This window comes from Hippocampus bargibanti, linkage group LG17 (genome assembly GCF_051943395.1).
Source record: "Hippocampus bargibanti isolate YZ-2025 linkage group LG17, ASM5194339v1, whole genome shotgun sequence".
In the NCBI taxonomy this organism is placed as follows: Eukaryota; Metazoa; Chordata; class Actinopteri; order Syngnathiformes; family Syngnathidae; genus Hippocampus; species Hippocampus bargibanti.
The window spans coordinates 1361792-1379579 of NC_142750.1; the positions used below are offsets into that span (position 1 = coordinate 1361792).

The window sequence follows — 17788 nt, forward strand, 5'->3', positions numbered from 1 at the left end:
CAAATAAAGTAGTTGTTATATGTTTTATGCATTCCAAGAATATTAAATATTAAATATAAATATTCGGGGTTTTTTTAATCCAAGAATGTGGATGTGAGCGTGAATGTGCATTTTGTCTGCAATCGATTGGAAACAAATGCATGGTGTGCGTGAATGTTTTGGCCGACGAAGCAAACGGCTGCTAGCTAGCGCCACCTAGCTGCGGTTTCCGCTTGTCAATGTCAACAGGTCTGAAGAAAGCAGAGCCAGGTGCCGGACCGTTTCATATCGCACGTGGAAATATGCTATATTTTCAAAATAAGACATCCGTTGGTCGAGGCAACAATGAATCGGGGCGCATTAATTCCTTTGGCATTGGAGTCGGGCGTATTTTTTTCACAAGGGGTGAAATCGTACTTCTTATTTTACTGGTGTTTTTTTATTTGTACTTTTAAGCGAGGACTTTTTCCTTTCGTGAGCAGCGACGCGTACGCCGTCCTAGGTATACTTTGAAAGGTCAGACCGGAAAAGCTGTTCTTACTAGCCTTCCGTTGAGTACCTTGATACCAGTCTCGCCCTGTCGGCGTTCGACTGCGTTTGATCTGGAGCAAGTTGGCGTTTGGCGATTTGGCGATTTGGCGACATGGCCCCGGCGGCGGTGGCGAAGCGGAACCGAGCGCGGCGGTGACTCTGGCGGCGACCCTTCCATGTCCCACCCGCTGAGGATGAGCGGTCGAACCACCCGGAGACACCGAGCAACTGCGCGATGCGGGTTCACGGTGCAACGAGGAGGCGACGCTCTCCTGTCTCCTCCTCGCTCGAAGCATCTTCTATCCCGGCCCGTGTTGACACTTTCTTCCATTAGTTTGTTTATTTTTTTGCGACTACGTTTGGCCGCTTTCTCGTCGCAAATTTGAATCGCACAATGATCTGATCTTTAAAACGACGCAGGCGGTTAATAGGAGTCACCTGGAGTCACGTGATGGCCAACGAGCTGCAAGTAAGTTCATCGTTCTTACGCCTGTTTTGCACCGAAGCTAAATTATACGTCCAATGTTTAACTTTTGACATTGTTTCGAATTAATATCTTGTTCAATGGGTTTCTTATTGAAGAACCCGAAGCACAAAACATTGATAATCGATCCAATTAGGGGCATAAAGCTCAAAAGATGTACCTGTGTACATTTAAAAGGCGTGAAATTGCTGATTTTGTTGTCTTTCTGTCCGAAATGTGTTCTGGGACAACCACACATTGAAACAAAATGCTTCCAAACTTTGCGCGAAGGAATTTGGCCAAGTACGAATGGATTTTGCAGATTTTGCAGTCAGCGTTTGGATGGTTTGAAGAAGTCATCTTGTCAGTCTTTGTGGAATTCGGTTGAATGCGTTTCATGTAAGTCCCAACGACACCTTGGACTCTCCACGCCGTCGTCGGCATCGGGTGGAGGCACCTCGGTGACTCATTGGAAGGTGTTGTGGAGTCAAGTTCCAGTTGTCCTGGTGTCCATTCAAACCGCGATGGACTACAAGTACTGTACATGGTCCATAAATTGAAAGCTCACTGTGCCAAGGTTTTTGTCATTGTCACTCGAATTCCAGGACTCAGAGAATATTAAGTTTTAGGACAACATAAACATTCAGTGCAGCGTTACAAACCTTAGAATCTCTTCTTTTATCCCCAAAAATTGTTAATTACTAAATTATATGGGTCTGAAGTTATCTGAGCTAGAAATGGGGGTAGATGTACAAAATACAATGCAATACATACTGGGTATATATAATAATACATTTCATTTCTAAGCGCCTTTCAAAACTCTCAAGGTCACTTTACAGTCACAGGATGAGTTTTTCTGTGGGTGAGCAGCGGCAGCCACACGCGCCAGGATTCACGCAACCCGAAAGTAGCTCAAATAGATAGAAAGATAGAGAGCTAGCTATCTAGATAGATAGCCATATAGCTAATAGTTAGATAGTGTGCCAGACAGCTAACAGATAGCTAACAGATAGATAATAAATAGCAAATAGATAGCAAATTACTAGCTCGCTAGGTGCCAGCTAGATAGCTATTGGTTTATATAGCGCTTTAACAACAGCTAAAGCTGAAACAAAGCGCTAAAATGGAAAAAAGGGAAACACTGGCCCTTGTGAAATGGAAAAATCATGGCCAGAGGCCAGGGCCAGCGCTTTATCGCGCTTTAGCTCTATGAGTTAAGTGCGCAGCGGGACTATTTTCTCTCCGTTTGCTTTTCTTTCGCGGCCTGTTTATCTTTTTGATCAGTTGACTCGACGGGTTTAAATCTGCGTGCTAGCCCTGCGCCCAGCTGATAATGTAACCCTGGCTTTGGGGAAGCTGCCGTATGCAGTCCGAAGCGCTTCGCTCATGAATTGTTTATTTCTTTTTCGGGGTTTCAAACGTAAGAGCAATGGGGGAGAGCAGCTGCAGCCTAAATGACTTTTGTATTGATCCGCCGGGCTGGAGGGCGGCGGCGTTCTTCAATGTCCTCACAAGACTTTAGAAATGGCCGCCTAAATCCAACTTCAGCTGATCGCCTCCCTCGTGTGACGATACGCCGTCACGCCCAAAATTCCGAACGTCACTTGATGGCGCGCAACAGCGTCTTTTGCACCGATATTTCTCCAACTTCTGCCATGTTTAGCGCGTGCACGCTTCAACTTTTTGGCGGGCTTATTCCACCCAAACAAGAAGTTTTTGTTGTCAAAAGGGGATTGCACAACGTCATTTTTTTTTCCGTCATAAGAAGGATTGTGGGGGTTAGCGGGCAACCCGTACGGTCCAAGGTGCGTTCTGTAAGCTGTCAATTCATTCGTAGTGGACCACAAAGCAAAAAAAATATCTGAATTCCAGCTTGTTAGGGTTTGGTTGCATTGTCCATGAGTCGCGTGCACAAAATGGTTCAAATTGTCAAAAATCCATAAAAAAAAGTTCATTTTTCTTTTGTAGCTTTTTTTTTTCTTCCCTTATTTTGGTTACTTAGTTATCAGCAGACCATTGGTAGAATTGTGGCCAGTCACGGTGTGCCTATTTTTCGGGATCTATTGATGCCTACAACAACAAAAAAAAAACAAAAACGCTGAAATGTCAAAGCCTTAGGATGACTGTGAATAAAAGGTCAGTCAAAAGGTTTCGCCCGTTTTAACCTTTGTGGGCTTTCAAAGTCGAACACAGCTCTCCTCACTGAAAGTAAATGAATGGGTAACAAAACCAACAACAAAAATTGACCTCATTTATGTATTTATTTGTTTGTTTGTTCATCTCATTGTATTTATTTTATTTTTTTTTATTTTCTTATTTTTTACGTTTACTTTTACTTTTCGTGTATTTATTTTTAATTTTACTTTTTTCGTGTATTTATTTTTAATTGTACTTTTTTCGTGTATTTATTTTTATTTTTACTTTTACTTTTTTCGTGTATTTATTTTTAATTGTACTTTTTTTGTGTATTTATTTTTAATTTTACTTTTACTTTTTTGTGTATTTATTTTTACTTTTACTTTTACTTTATGCATGTATTTTTTTATTTTTACTTTTACTTTATCCATGTATTTTTTCATTTTTACTTTTATGTTTACTTTTATTGTGTTTTTGTATTGTTTGTATTGTTTTTATTGTTTGATTTTTTTTTATTTAGATTTGTAATAAAAAAAAGTCATTTTAATTTTACCTGTAATTTGAATTTGTTATTTTTTTATTTCTAATGTTAATTTTTATATACATATCTTATCTAAACTGTTTAAATTTTTATTAATTTAAATCTTAAGTTTAAGTTTAATTGTTTTTGTCTTTGTCCTTGTCTTTGATTGATTATTTGTTCATCTCAATATATTCATATTTATTTATTTATGTATTTATTTATGTATTTATTTATTTGCTCATTTATTTGTTTATGTATTTAACTGGCGTATGTATTTTTAAGGTTGCTGAGTTTGTGAACAATAGTTTTCATATGGGCGCCATTTCTCCAAACAATGCTGCTTGTCTACTTTGACTGGTAACAGGAAGCTGGCTTGACTGCGAGCTCTTTCCCACTTGCACAACCACCAGCGCAGCGCTTGCATCTCCTCCATTTGGGCGCGTGCACAAAATGCATGACTCCTTCGTGAGCAAAACAGGAAGCCACAAAGTCGAGGCCATTCTCTCTTTCGCTCGCTCGCTCGTTCGCTCGTCGGACGGTCTTTTTGAGCGGTCGCTAAATCCATTTTGGATTTCCATAGGCTGGTATTAGCGGCGCGCTAGCTGCTGGAGGCCAGTGAGGAGCGGGGGAGGGCGTGAGTGTGAGTCGAGTCAGAGGCCAAACATGGCGAGCGAGGATGCGATAGAGCAACATATGAGGGATCAACCCGCGGATGACCTCGTACACGCCGAGCAGAGTGACGCCGATGCTTCGGTAGGCAACTTTCAAGATGGCCGCCTGGTGGTTGGTCACGCCACATTCGAGCATCGTTTTTTCTTTTCTGACGCTTTCACATTTTGAAAATCGGAATCACTTATCGCTGTTTATTATTTGGCCCGCGTCTAGGAGATTTCCCCCCCCCCCCCCACGACACACACACACACACACCCCAGACAGGAAGTTGCACGCAAATGACTTTTTGTCGAAATCCGATGTAGCGATTGGGTGTTGCGCAAGAGCGGCAAATGTTGAGGTCAAATGTTGACCCCGCTCCGTATTCTGCTTTTGTCGATCGTTAGCGTTTTAGGGTAAAAAAAAATCACCATTTTAGAAAAAAAAAAGGAAATTACAAATCACCATTTTTGAAAATAAAAAATATTTGAAAATTGCTGCTTTGAAATAAAAAAAATAAATAAATCACCATTTTGGAAAATTTTAAAAATGTGAAATCGTCGCTATATCGGATTTCGACAAGTCATTTGCGTGTAACTTCCCGTCTACAGTTTTTATTTATTTACTTATTTATTTATTAGTAATAATAGTAATAAATAAATGGCACCGACATTCCTCCCAAATCAAAAACGGTGCTGGCATATTCATTTTGAGCTGTTCGAAGCGTTCTCGGGGTATGACGATGTTCCACTTGGCTTTGGCTTTGAATGATTCCGACCCGCAGGCCCAGCCGGCTTGTCGCCGGACGCGCAAAGAGGCATAAAACGTTGTAATCTGATCTGCTAAGCCGGTTGGCCGGTTGGCCGACTACGTGATGGATCATATAGATCGTCATCTTGATAATGGAAGGCGCAATACGATGCACGCTAATGGAATAAACACCTTTCAAAACTCTCAATGTCACTTGACAGTCACTGAATACGTTTTTCTGTGGGTGAGCAGTGGCAGCGTTCACTCAACCCGGAAGTAACTCAAATAGATAGAAAGCTAGCTAGCTAATAGATACAGTAATAATAATATTAATAATACATTTCATTTAGAAGCATCTTTCAAAACGCTCAAGGTCACTTTACAGTCACATGATACAGTTGCTAATAGATAGCTAGATAGCTAGTTTGACAGCTAATAGACAGCTAATAGATAGCAAATAAATAGTTAGGTAGCTAGCTAATAGATACAGTAATATATTTCATTTAGAAGCATCTTTCAAAACTCTCAAGGTCAATTTACAGTCACAGGATACAGTCGCTAATAGATAGCTACCTATCCAGCTAGATATCTAAATTATAGCTAGCTTGATTGAAAGCTAGCTAGCTAGCGAATAGATACAGTAATAATAATAATACATTTCATTTAGAAGCATCTTTCAAAACTCTCAAGGTCACTTTACAGTCACACGATACAGTCGCTAATAGATAGCTACCTAGCCAGCTAGATAGCTAGCTACATAGCTATCTTGCCAGCTAATAGACAGCTAATAGATAGCAAATAAATAGTTAGGTAGCTACCTAGCTAATAGATACAGTAATAATACATTTCATTTCTAAGCACTTTTGAAAACTCTCAAGGTCACTTTACAATCAGATATCGCTCTCCATTTCAGACTGAGCCGGGCGGGCTGTCGGTCTTGCAACAACTGGGCTTGGACCAGAACTCGGACCTCTCCGACTCGAGCGTGCAGCAACTCCTGGATGAGTACCGGGAGAGGATCCGCAGGGAGATCCGCAAAGAGCTGAAGATCAAAGAGGGAGCGGAGAATCTGCGGCGAGTCACCACCGACAAGAGAAACGCCCAGCAGGTGGATTCACAGCTTCGAGGTTCCCAACGCAAGCTGGAGAGTCTCCACGCTCAGTTGCAGGAGCTCCATGCGCACATTGTGTTCAAGAGTCACAACCACAATCCTGGTACGAGTTCGCCTCAAACGCAAAACTAAACCAAAAAAAAGCTAAATGTGTTCAAATGCTTTGCTTGTCGGCCTTTGTCACATAAGCAGACACTCATAGAATAATAATAATAATAATAATAATAATAATAATAATAATAATAATAATAATAATAATCATCATCATCATCATCATCATAATAGGTCACCCACTAAGCCACGCCTCTTATTAGCATTTGTGTTTCTGTGAAGGCAGACGTGTCCAAAGTAATAATAATTTCTAAGCGCCTTTCAAAACTCTCAACGTCACTTTTCAGTCATAGGATAAATTTTTCTGTAGGTGAGCAGCGGCAGCCACACGCGCCAGCTCAATGAGTCCTGCAATTTTCTAAAAATGGCCAGTTTCAATTTAAAAAAAAAAAAATCAAAAATGGCGATTTTTATTTTTGGGCTAATTTCTAAAATGGTGATTTTCAATTTAAAAAAAGATCTAAAGTGGCAATTTTCTTTTTTTTCCTAAAATGGTGATTTTCAATTTTTTTTTTTTTTAAACGGCAATTTTCTTTTTTTTTTTCATTTTCAAAAATGGCTACTTGGTTTTTTATTCAAAAATTGTGATTTTAATTGTTTTTATCTAAAATGGTTATTTCAATTTATTTATTTTGTAATTTTTTTTTTATATAAAATAGTGATTATCAATTCCATTTCATTGTTCAATGTCAATTCAATTTTTCAAAAGAACCAAAACACCTGCTTGAGATAGCTGAAATTAACTCATTCGCTGCCATTCCCGAAGTTATTCGGGTATTGAAAAGTGTGACGTTGAGCGCCATTCCCGATTTTGTTTTTCGGGTTTTGGTTTTTCTTGCGGGGGATGCCAATAAAGCGCTGGTCAGACCTCTGGCAATTTTTTTCCCTTCCACGAGGGTCACCTTTATTTCCCCCTGTCAGGACCTTGTTAACGTCGCTCTGGTAAAAACTCCTCAATCACGATCATTCGTCTTGACCCCACTTGCCCTCTCCAATATGTCCGCCAACGTGCCCTTAACCCCGGCTTGACCTCCTTTTCCAGATGGCGCTCCGTCTCCGGGTTCGCTCGGTCGACCGTCTGCCACCCAACAACGCATCGCAGCGTTGGAGCGTCAGCTCAACATCGAGTTGAAGGTCAAACAGGGGGCGGAAAACATGATCCCCATTTATGCTAACGGTGCCACCAAGGTAGCCATCTTGTTCCATGAGCTCATTTGCATGGAGCTTTCTTATTATTTATGATTTTTTTTTTTACCTTCTTGCAGGACAAGAAGCTTCTCCAAACGGCGCAGCAGATGCTCCAGGACAGCAAGACCAAGATTGACATCATCCGCATGCAAATCCGAAAGGCCATGCAGGCCACGGAGCAATCGGAGGACAGTCAATGTATGCCGACCATGTTTTTTTTTCTCATAATAATAACAAATGATGATGATATAATCATACATTTCATTTATAAGCGCCTTTCAAAACTTTCAAGGTCACCTTACAGTCACATGATCAGTTTTTATGTGGGTGAGCAGCGGCAGCGACACGCGCCAGCATTCACTCAACCCGGAAGTAACTCAAATGGATAGAAAGCTAGCCAGCTAGCCAATAGATAAAAGCTCTATATCAATCAAAATCGCATTGTATTTTGTACAAACACCCCCATTTCAAGCTCATATAACTCCAGTTATCTTCACTCCACTTGGAGGGGGGGGGGGCCCCGTTTTTAGTGCCGGCCCACCTGTCACGCTGCATATTTTATGAAGCTGGCAGGAACGGATCGATTTTTTTTCTTCAGAAGCTCACAGCGCCCGTTCAAACTCACTCACGCTCACGCTCGCACGTTGTCCATTACAGCCCTGGCGCTCCCGGTTCGAGACTTATTGACAACTAAGAGCTCGGCCTCGTTTAGCCGAGGTTAGAGACAAAGAAGGTTGGCTCGGGGGGGCGGAGTCAGAGATTCTGAGGGTTAGCGAGCCCAAAGTCAACACATTTGGATTCCTTTGTATCCATTTTGTCACGGACAAAATGTTGATTTAAAAAAAAAATAAAAATAAATAAAAATACGTGCGCCTCCGAAGTGTCGTCACGCATAGCAATGAAGTCATTTCCTCCATTTTGCAAATGGCGCGCCGTGTAAAATGTGTGCGCGGCAGGTAAAGCCGACCTGTGTGGGGTGGAATTACGCGTGGAGGAGCTGTGGCATCATTACCGTGTGGAGCACGCCATGGCGGAAGGAGCCAAGAACATGCTGAGACTGCTCGGCGCCGCCGGGAAGGTCCAAGACAAAAAGGCCATGGCGGAGGTTAGCCTTGGTTTGATTGATGCATTTGATTGATTGATTGATTGATTGATTGATTGATTGATTGATTGATTGATTGATTTGTATATTATTTGCTTATTTGTTCAATGTATTTGGATAATTATTTGTACATTTTTTCAATATATATTTTATTAATTTTTAGATTAGTATTTTATAATGTTGATTTTTTTGTCTTTTAAATATTTTCATAAATTTTTAATATTTTAAAATGTTAAATATTAAATAATGTGATCACATGTCTATTTTTTAATGTGTTAATATTTTGTTTTTTAAATTTTATTTTTTTATTTTTGAAATTGTTGATTTTTTTTTAATTTTGTAATTTTTAATGTTTTTTATTGGAATTTTTACATTTTTGAATTGTTGAAATTTAAACATTTAAACATTTAAAAATATTAAACATTTAAAAATTTATAAATTAAAAAATTACAAAAAGTTTACATTTTAACATTTAAAATTGTATTTAATTTTAAAATTTAGAAATATAGAAAGTTAGAAATGTTTATTTTTTGAAATGTTTATTTGATGTATTAATTTATTAATTTTTAAAATTTTATTTTCCAATTTCTTTTTAAACTTTTAACATTTTAAATGTTTTTGTGTTTTTTTTTTTTGTTGTTTTTTTTTTTTTTAGAATTTAGATTTTTATTTATTGCTTGTTTTTTTTTTCACCAAGCAAACAAAAGCAAAGTGCCGGTGGCCCCGCTTTCCAAGGTCCCTCCGTGTGCCCCGCAGGCACAATGCGGCCTTGGCGAGTCCTCCCAGCGTCTGGACCTGCTCAGGTGCTCTCTCGAGCAGCGTCTCCTGGAGCTCCCGGAGGACCACCCCAAAGCCTGTCTGATCAAGGAGGAGCTAGCGTTAGCTTCCTCGTCGGCTTTCAGCAGCCGCCAAAGCGCACCTTACGTCCACAACCAGTACAGCACCCTGAGTAAACCGTCACCTCTCACAGGTGGACATCAAGCGGACAAATACGCAAAATGGCCGCCTTCCCCTGTTTGACATCCGTCACCTTGTCGACGCAGGAACTCTTCAAGTCCATCTTCTGGGATGCGTGGGGCTGCCGGAGGCGGTCCCGGGAAGAAGCCGAGGGACCCCGGCGCTCCTCCCCTCATACTCGCCGGGAGATGGCCGCCCTTCCTTTAAACTGAGCGGCCTCTACAGCCGCAGCGGCGGTAGCGTGAGCCTGAAGATCCCCGGCAAGAACGACGAGCTGTCCAGTACGTCGTCTTATTCGATGGGAAAGGTGGAAAAACAAAGCAAAAAAAAAAAAATGTCAAAAGATTCAAGGCACGTCTGTGTTTGCATGCGCGCTAAAGTGGAAGTGAGTGCGGTGTTGAAGCTGGAAAACACCGTCGTGGGCCAAACCGCTTGGAGAACATTCGGGGATCAGACGTGGGACCAAAGCTTCACTGTGGAACTGGAGAGGGTGAGACAAAATGGCGGCAAAGATCTTCTTGTGCCAAGATATCTAGCGTTCTATCTATTTGAGTTACTTCCGGGTTGAGTGAACGCTGGCGCGTGTGGCTGCCGCTGCTCACCCACAAAAAAATGTATGTATCCTGTGACTGTAAAGTGAACTTGAGAGTTTTGAAAGGCACTTAGAAATGAAATGGAGTATTATTATTATTATTATCTATTGTCTATCTAGCTTTCTATCTATTTGAGTTACTTCCGGGTTGAGTGAACGCTGGTGCGTGCGTGGTGTTTATTATTTATTATTTTTATTATTTGTATATATTTTTTACTTTTTTTATTATTATTATTTGTATTTTGTTATTTTCTTATTTTTATTTTTTTATTTATTGATTATTTTATTTATTTATTTTATGTTTTTTATGTTTTTTTTATTTTATTTTTGTTTTTATTTATGTATTTATTTTTATTTTTATTTTTATTGTCTGAACAGCGTGTGGTTTTTGCTTGTGTCGGGTTAGTCCAGGGAGTTGGAGATCGGCGTGTATTGGCGAGATTACCGCTCCCTTTGCGCTTTGAAGTACTTGAAACTGGAAGAGTTTTTGGATAACCAAAGGCACCGAGTCAAGCTGGATCTGGAGCCGCAGGGCCTGCTCCTGGCTGAGGTAAGTCCCTCACAATGAGGAGACATGTGTCCAAAAGTAGCCGCAGACATTTTTTGGGGGGGACGTAATATTCTGGTTGTCTCACATACAAAAAAAGCAAAAATCGATGAAAAAAAAAAATCTTTCTTTTTGTGTACCTAGCGCCCGTTCACTTTTCTTCCAGGTCACCTTTTTCAATCCCGTCATCGAGAGAGGGCGAAGACTCCAGAGGCAAAAGAACGTCTTTTCCAAACAGCACGGTAAACTTTGAAGCACTTTAGAGTCGTTTCCAATTGGGAAGCTTACTGTTATGTGGCTATGTGAGATGACATACCTGCGCACATAGATTTATTTCCAGTGGGGAAGCTGGCTGTTATGCGGGTGTGCGGGATGGCATACCCGCATGTGTAGTTGGATTTCCAATTGGGAAGCTGGCTGTTATGTGGGTGTCTGATATGGTATACCTGCACACAGATTTATTTCCAATTAGGAAGCTGGCTGTTATGCGGGTGTGCGAGATGGCATACCCGCACGCCTAGATTTGTTTCCAGTTGGGGACCTGGCTGTTATGCGGGTGTGCCAGATGGCATCCCTACATGTATAGATTTATTTCCAATTGGGAAGCTGGCTGTTATGCGGGTGTGCGAGACAGCCCATCCGCACAAGACGTGATACTCTCAAAGCATTGTCATCAAAACGTCAAGCTAATGGCCGCTTTTGGTAATTGATGTGCTTGGTCTCAGGTAAAGCGTTCCTGGGCGCCCGCCAGATGAACGTGGACATCGGCGCGTGGGTTCGCCTGCTGCGGAATGCCATCCCCAGTGGTAGCAACGCACCCGCGTACACGGGCGGTTTCTCCAACGACGCTTTCTCGCACAGTTCCGGGTAAGCTCTTCTTTCCTGCGATGATTAAATGTAATTTGGTCAACAAAACCGTCGCTTTCTGTGATATCAAAAGCAAAGAGGTAGCCAGCTAGCTAGTTAGATAGCGAATAGATAGCTATCTAGGTAGCCAGCTTGCTTGTTAGATAGTGAAAGGATAGCAAAGAGATAGCTATCTAGTTAGCCAGCTAGCTAGTTAGATAACAAATAAATAGCTTGCTAGGTAGCCAGCTAGCTAGTTCGAAAGCGAATAGATAGCAAATAGATAAGTATCTAGGTAGCCAGCTAGCTAGTTAGATAGCAAAGAGATAGCTAATAGATAGCTAGCTCGGTAGCCAGCTAGTTAGTGAGATAGCGAATAGATAGCTAGCGAGGTAGCCAACTAGCTAGTTAAATAGTGAATAGCTATTTAGGTATCCAGCTAGTTAGCCAACTAGCTAGTTAGATAGCAAATAAATATCTAGCTAGGTAGCCAGCTAGCTAGTTAGATAGGAAATAGATAGCTATCTAGGTAGCCAGCTAGCTAGTTAGATAGCAAATAGATCGATAGCGAATAGATAGCTAGGTAGGTAGCCAGCTAGCTAGTTAGATAGCGATCAATTTGAACAAGAATATTTTTTTCACCAGAATGCTAAAACTCTGCCGTTTGACGGCGTTGTGATTTCAGAGAAATTTCTGTGGAAAAACTAACATTGGATCCCGAATCTCCGCTCAAAAGCCAGATGGGCGACTTTTCCAGCGCGGTGAGTGCGTCGGGGGTCCAATAGCAAAATGGCCGCCTGTCTTAACGTCGCAGTGGATTTGTATTTTCCTCTTTCTGTGGCGCTTCGTTGCGGCAGACGGCGGCCACCGAGACCCCTTCGGCGCCGGATGTTCCTGTTCCTGAGCGCCCGGCCAAATCGCACGCTCGGAACTCTTTGACCAGGTGCCCAAAAAAAAATAATAAATACATCCACTTCCTCTCGCAAGATGGCCGACGCGGCATGACACCAGAAAGCCTCCCCAGCACACAATATGTCTCCGCCATCACCATTCTTTTGCCCTTTACTAATTCTGCCATGCTCAAATGTGAAAACTGATACACTGGTGGAATAAAGGCATTTTGGATATTGGAAACAAAGAACTGCTAGTTTCATAATAATAATAATAATAATAATAATACATTTCATTTATAAGCGCCTTTCAAAACTTCATGTTAGCGTTTGGAGGATGACAGAAAATGCATCATACGCTATGTTACATGCCCGACATACACTATCATCTGGATTTAATCTCTCTCTCTCTCTCTCTCTCTCTCTCTCTCTCTCTCTCTCTCTCTCTCTCTCTCTCTCTCTCTCTCTCTCTCTCTCTCTCTCTCTCTCTCTCTCTCTCTCTCTCTCTCTCTCTCTCTCTCTCTCTCTCTCTCTCTCTCTCTCTCTCTCTCTCTCTCTCTCTCTCTCTCTCTCTCTCTCTCTCTTTCTTGTCATCTCTTTCTCTCTCTCTCTCTCTCTCTCTCTCTCTCTCTCTCTCTCTCTCTCTCTCTCTCTCTCTCTCTCTCTCAGAGTCAACAGAGGCCCCGTTTGCTTGCAGGATTTCAAGCTGATCGCCGTGCTGGGGAGAGGCCATTTTGGCAAGGTATTGATGAATATGGCGTGCCATTATTCATTCCATCATGGACACCCTGAAGTTTTTTTTTTTTATATATTATTCTGACGCCCCTTCACTTGTCATAACGTCCGGAAGCTGTCAATCATCGACACGTCAATCCACTTTCGGCGACTGCTTCCAATTCACATCTTTTCAACTCTAAATGTTTAGTTTTTTCCTTTTTTTTTGTTCTTGGCCTCTCCAGGTGTTGTTGTCGGAATACAAGCAGACAGGCGAGCTGTACGCCATCAAAGCCCTGAAGAAGGGCGACATCGTCACGCGGGATGAAGTGGAAAGGTTAAAAAATTAATTAAAAAAAAAAAAACCCCGGCGGCTCATGGCCGCCACCTCGTGAAAAATCCGTCCCGCGTTGACCTTTCGACCCCTCTCCCCGCTTGTCTTGCTTTCAGTCTGATGTGCGAGAAACGCATCTTTGAAAGGGTCAAGGGGTCCCGCCACCCGTTCCTGGTCAACCTGTTTGCGTGTTTCCAGACGTCCGAACACGTGTGTTTTGTCATGGAGTACACGGCGGGAGGAGACCTCATGTTGCACATCCACGCCGACGTCTTTTCAGAGCCGCGTGCCGTGTGAGTGCAACTTTTTGGCCTGGCGGCTGTTGGCTTTTGTTGCACTGTCAAATAAACAACTAAAACGAACCTGATCGTTATGATGCGCTGCGCACGAGATGAGCTTGTGCCATTGATTGATTCTGAAGGGAATAATACATTTTATTTTATTTTATTTTATTTTAATGCTAATGATAATAGTAATAGTACTTTCTTTTTAATTTAATTGTATTTATTTATTTATTTATTAGTTATTCTTTTTTTATGTATTTATTGTTTTTGATTTTTTGATTTATTTAATTTAGATTTTTTTTTTATTTATTTAAATTTATTTATTCATTTATTTTTATTGTTGTATTTTGGTTATTTGGTTTTTATATTTGTTTTTTTTTTTTTCTTTTTGGGTTTTTTTGGGTTTTTTTTTATTTTTTTTTTTTTGTTTTTTTTGCTTATTTTTTGTTTGTTTTGGGGTTTTTTGTTTTTATTCTGAAGCGAAATAAATATATATATATATATTTTATGTTATTTTTTTATGTTAAATTTAATTTTGTTTTATACGATATGATTTTATTTTCTTTTTTAATTGTAATTTATATATTTTTATTTTTATTCTGAAGCAAAAGAGATATTTTAATTATTTATTTTTATTTTATTTTTGACCGACAGGTTCTACTCTGCTTGCGTTGTCTTGGGTCTACAGTTTCTTCACGACCAGAAGATTGTTTATCGGTGAGTCTTGATTTTGCGAAAATAAATCAAAAATCAAAAATCCTTTCATGTCAACTTTTTTTGTTTTTTTGCTTCTCAGAGATCTGAAGTTGGACAACCTGCTGCTTGATGTTGACGGTTATGTCAAAATAGCCGACTTTGGTCTTTGTAAAGAAGGTGAAACCTTTACGCCACCCGCCACTTACGGGGGCCGGGGGGGATGAATCTATACTACATACAGGTAACATCCGACTTACGACCGAGTTCCGTTCCGACCAAACGGTCGTAAGTCAAGATGGTCGTAAGTCGAAATCCATTCAAATAGAGACTCGTAGGCTAAATGACTGGCAAACTCCCCCCCCTCTGGTGCCATCACACGGTCGATTGCTGTGTGAGTGTGAGATGCTGGCTGGCTGGCCAAAATTGTTGTACGCGTTGCCAACCTGTAAGTCGAGCCGGTCGTAAGTCGGATGTTACCTGTATATTGTTAATTATTTATGTGTAATATTTTATATACAGTATGTTTATTTATATTAATATCATAGTTTATACCTGTATATTTATTTATAGTAAGTCCAAAGCAGTGCTCTGCAAATTGGATTCCAAAATTGGTTTGTACACAAAAAGTCGCGGCTTGGAATTGAAGCGGATTTACGTGGGACAGTAGATGTGAGCCCCTATCTGTCCTCAGGCATGGGTTATGGAGACCGAACCAGCACATTTTGCGGGACGCCCGAGTTTTTAGCCCCAGAAGTCCTGACGGACACGTCGTACACGCGAGCGGTGGACTGGTGGGGCCTCGGAGTGCTGGTCTACGAGATGTTGGTCGGAGAGGTCAGCAAAAAAAACAAACAAACACCGGCAGACCCTGAAGAATGTTTCAACGTGTTCAAAAGTCCAAATCATGTTGTTTTTCAGTCCCCCTTCCCGGGCGATGATGAAGAAGAGGTTTTTGATAGCATCGTCAATGACGAAGTGCGCTACCCGCGTTTTCTCTCCAATGAGGCTATTGGCATTATGAGGCGGGTAAGCTTTGGAATTCCCATTAGGGGGTCGGGATATGAAAATTGTTTACATTGATATATTTCAACTCTATCACTTAAATTTCAGGATATTGATAATAATAATAATACATTTCCTTTCTAAGCGCCTTTCAAAACTCTCAAGGTCACTTTACAGTCAGTTTTTCTGTGGGTGAGCAGCGGCAGCCACATGCGCCAGCGTTCACTCAACCCTGAAGTAACTGAAATAGACAAAGTGAGCTAGCTAGCTAATAGATAGCTAATTGCTAACTCGCTAGATAGGTAGATAGCTATTACGCTGATAGTGCTTCCATTGTGGGCCTTGTGTTCGGCCAACTAAGTGTATTTGAGCATGAAATTTAAAAAAATGATAACTTCTATTCTGTTTATTCTCTATCAAAACCTTAGACACCCTTCTTTCATCACGAAAAAAAGAGTTAATTCCTAAATGATATGGGCCTGGAGTTATATGAGCTTGAAATGAGGGCGGCTGTCTAAAATACAATACAATACATACATATTGGTTTATATAGCGCTTTAACATTAAGTGTATTAGCTAACCAGCTATCCAGCGAGCTACTCAATTCGGTGTATTTATTTAATTGGTGACATTCAATGTATTAGCTAACTAGCTATCTAGCTAGCTATTATATATATAACAATCTAGGTGGTTAGCTATCTAGCTATCTGTTGGCTATCTATTAGCTATTTAGTCGCTATCCTTTAGCTATCTGGCTATGTATTACCTATTTATTAGCTATCCGCTAGCTAGCTAGCTTTCTATCTATTTGAGTTACTTCACTATCTTACTAGCTAGCTGGATACCTAGCTCGCTATCTTTGCTATCTATTCGCTATCAAACTAGCTAGCTGCCTACCTAGCTAGCTATCTATTTACTATATATTCGCTATCTAACAAGCTAGCTAGCTATCTATTAGTTATCTATTAGCTAGCAAGCTAACTTTCTATCTATTTGAGTTACTTTGGCGTTGAGTGAACGCTGGCGCATGTGGCTGCCGCTGCTCACCCACAGAAAAACTTTATCCTGTAACTGTAAAGTGACCTTGAGAGTTTTGAAAGGCGCTTGGAAATGTATTATTATTATTATTATTATTAATACCCGAATGGCAGTGAATGAGTTAATGTGATGTTATTTATTTCTTTTTTTTTTTTCAAGCTACTGAGAAGGAATCCCGAGAGGCGATTGGGCTCCGGAGAAAAAGATGCCGAGGATGTCAAAAAACAACCTTTCTTCAAAGTGAGTCGGATCTCAAAATACAAAAAAAAATGTTTTCAAACGCCATTCTCTAACGACGGCAATTTGGTTTAGGATACAGACTGGGAGGCTCTCCTTCATCGGAAAGTCTCGCCGCCTTTTGTCCCGTCCATCAAGGGAAAAGAAGACGTCAGCAACTTTGACGTGGAGTTTACAGCCGAAGCTCCCACCCTCACGCCCCCCCGCGAGCGACGCGCCCTTTCCCGCAAGGAGCAGGACTATTTTAAGGATTTTGACTATGTGTCTGATCTCCGCTAGGGTCTAACGGACTCCATGACGGCCACCTCAGAGTAAATAAATCGGTATGTGATCGCGTGTGTCGCACATCTGTGGATGTCAGTGACCTCCTGACCTTTTGGATGATCTGGGGTGGCTTTTAGCGGAAATGGAGATGATAAACGAAGATAATCCAGATTATGTAGCAATGGAGTTGACATGGTTACTGCTGTGTGCGCCCGTCTGGAGTCTGCATCCCATAAGCATCGTTGTCGGCAAAACGGGTCCAAAAAAAGTACCAACCGGAAGTTGATTATCCTCACGGTGTGTTTTTTTTTTGGTCTCCCATTTTTGTTTTTTTTCTGCTGTGTCCACGTTCGGGTCAATCATGAATGCAGGGCGTTGATGTCAATCACGCGCAGCTTCAAAAAATGAACACTTGGGGGCGCCAAAGAACTCGTGATATTCTTTATTTTAAAAAAATTAAAAAGGCATTTGTAATAGTTTCTCCTATCCTGATGATGTTTCGTCAACGTTGTTTTGGTTACATTAAATTACTTTCATCCAAAATCTACTTCTTATAGAACTTTTTGGAAACGTTTACTTCACAACAAAAATGTCTGTACCTCCACATTGTGTAAATAATTTGGCTTCCTCCAAAATGACTATTTGTAACCACTCGAATCCAAGTTTACAATGATCCTATCCTTAAACATTATATATTTTATGTTATTGAGATTTATTTTTTTCTTTTTAATTATTTTTATTTTATTATCACGTTCCATGCTCATTCTTGAGCGTTTACAAATTGTTGGATGACATCCCTCTTCAAAATTGACGTTGAATTGAAGGCTTTCAATTTGGAATTG

At 40.7% G+C, this 17788-nt stretch overlaps 1 protein-coding gene across 2 annotated transcripts; it reads left to right on the forward strand.

Annotated features, from left to right (window-relative positions):
- The first annotated feature begins 551 nt into the window (after positions 1-551).
- LOC148885126 (serine/threonine-protein kinase N1-like) lies at positions 552-17489 on the forward strand. Of its 2 annotated transcripts, none has more exons than XM_089019099.1 (22): positions 552-979; positions 5947-6247; positions 7298-7443; positions 7521-7641; positions 8400-8548; positions 9302-9515; positions 9589-9783; positions 9883-9992; positions 10501-10644; positions 10808-10883; positions 11367-11508; positions 12173-12248; positions 12345-12430; positions 13047-13119; positions 13337-13428; positions 13542-13718; positions 14364-14426; positions 14506-14582; positions 15097-15239; positions 15324-15431; positions 16605-16685; positions 16758-17489. In XM_089019099.1, the coding sequence occupies exons 1-22, from the start codon at positions 962-964 to the stop codon at positions 16959-16961; spliced, it is 2796 nt and encodes a 931-aa protein (XP_088875225.1). In that variant the 5' UTR covers positions 552-961; the 3' UTR covers positions 16962-17489. The 2 variants fall into 2 exon arrangements, with proteins under 2 accessions (XP_088875225.1, XP_088875223.1); XM_089019097.1 differs by lacking the exon at positions 552-979 and adding an exon at positions 4062-4385.
- The last annotated feature ends 299 nt before the right edge of the window (positions 17490-17788 follow it).

Bases quoted from the DNA above. Each gene is read 5' to 3' on its own strand.
- LOC148885126 (XM_089019097.1), top strand. From the start codon at position 4,296: ATGGCGAGCGAGGATGCGATAGAGCAACATATGAGGGATCAACCCGCG. The intron at 12,249-12,344 runs GTGAGTGCGTCG...TCGTTGCGGCAG, and splicing joins TGGGCGACTTTTCCAGCGCG to ACGGCGGCCACCGAGACCCC. The intron at 14,583-15,096 runs GTGAAACCTTTA...ATCTGTCCTCAG, and splicing joins CTTTGGTCTTTGTAAAGAAG to GCATGGGTTATGGAGACCGA.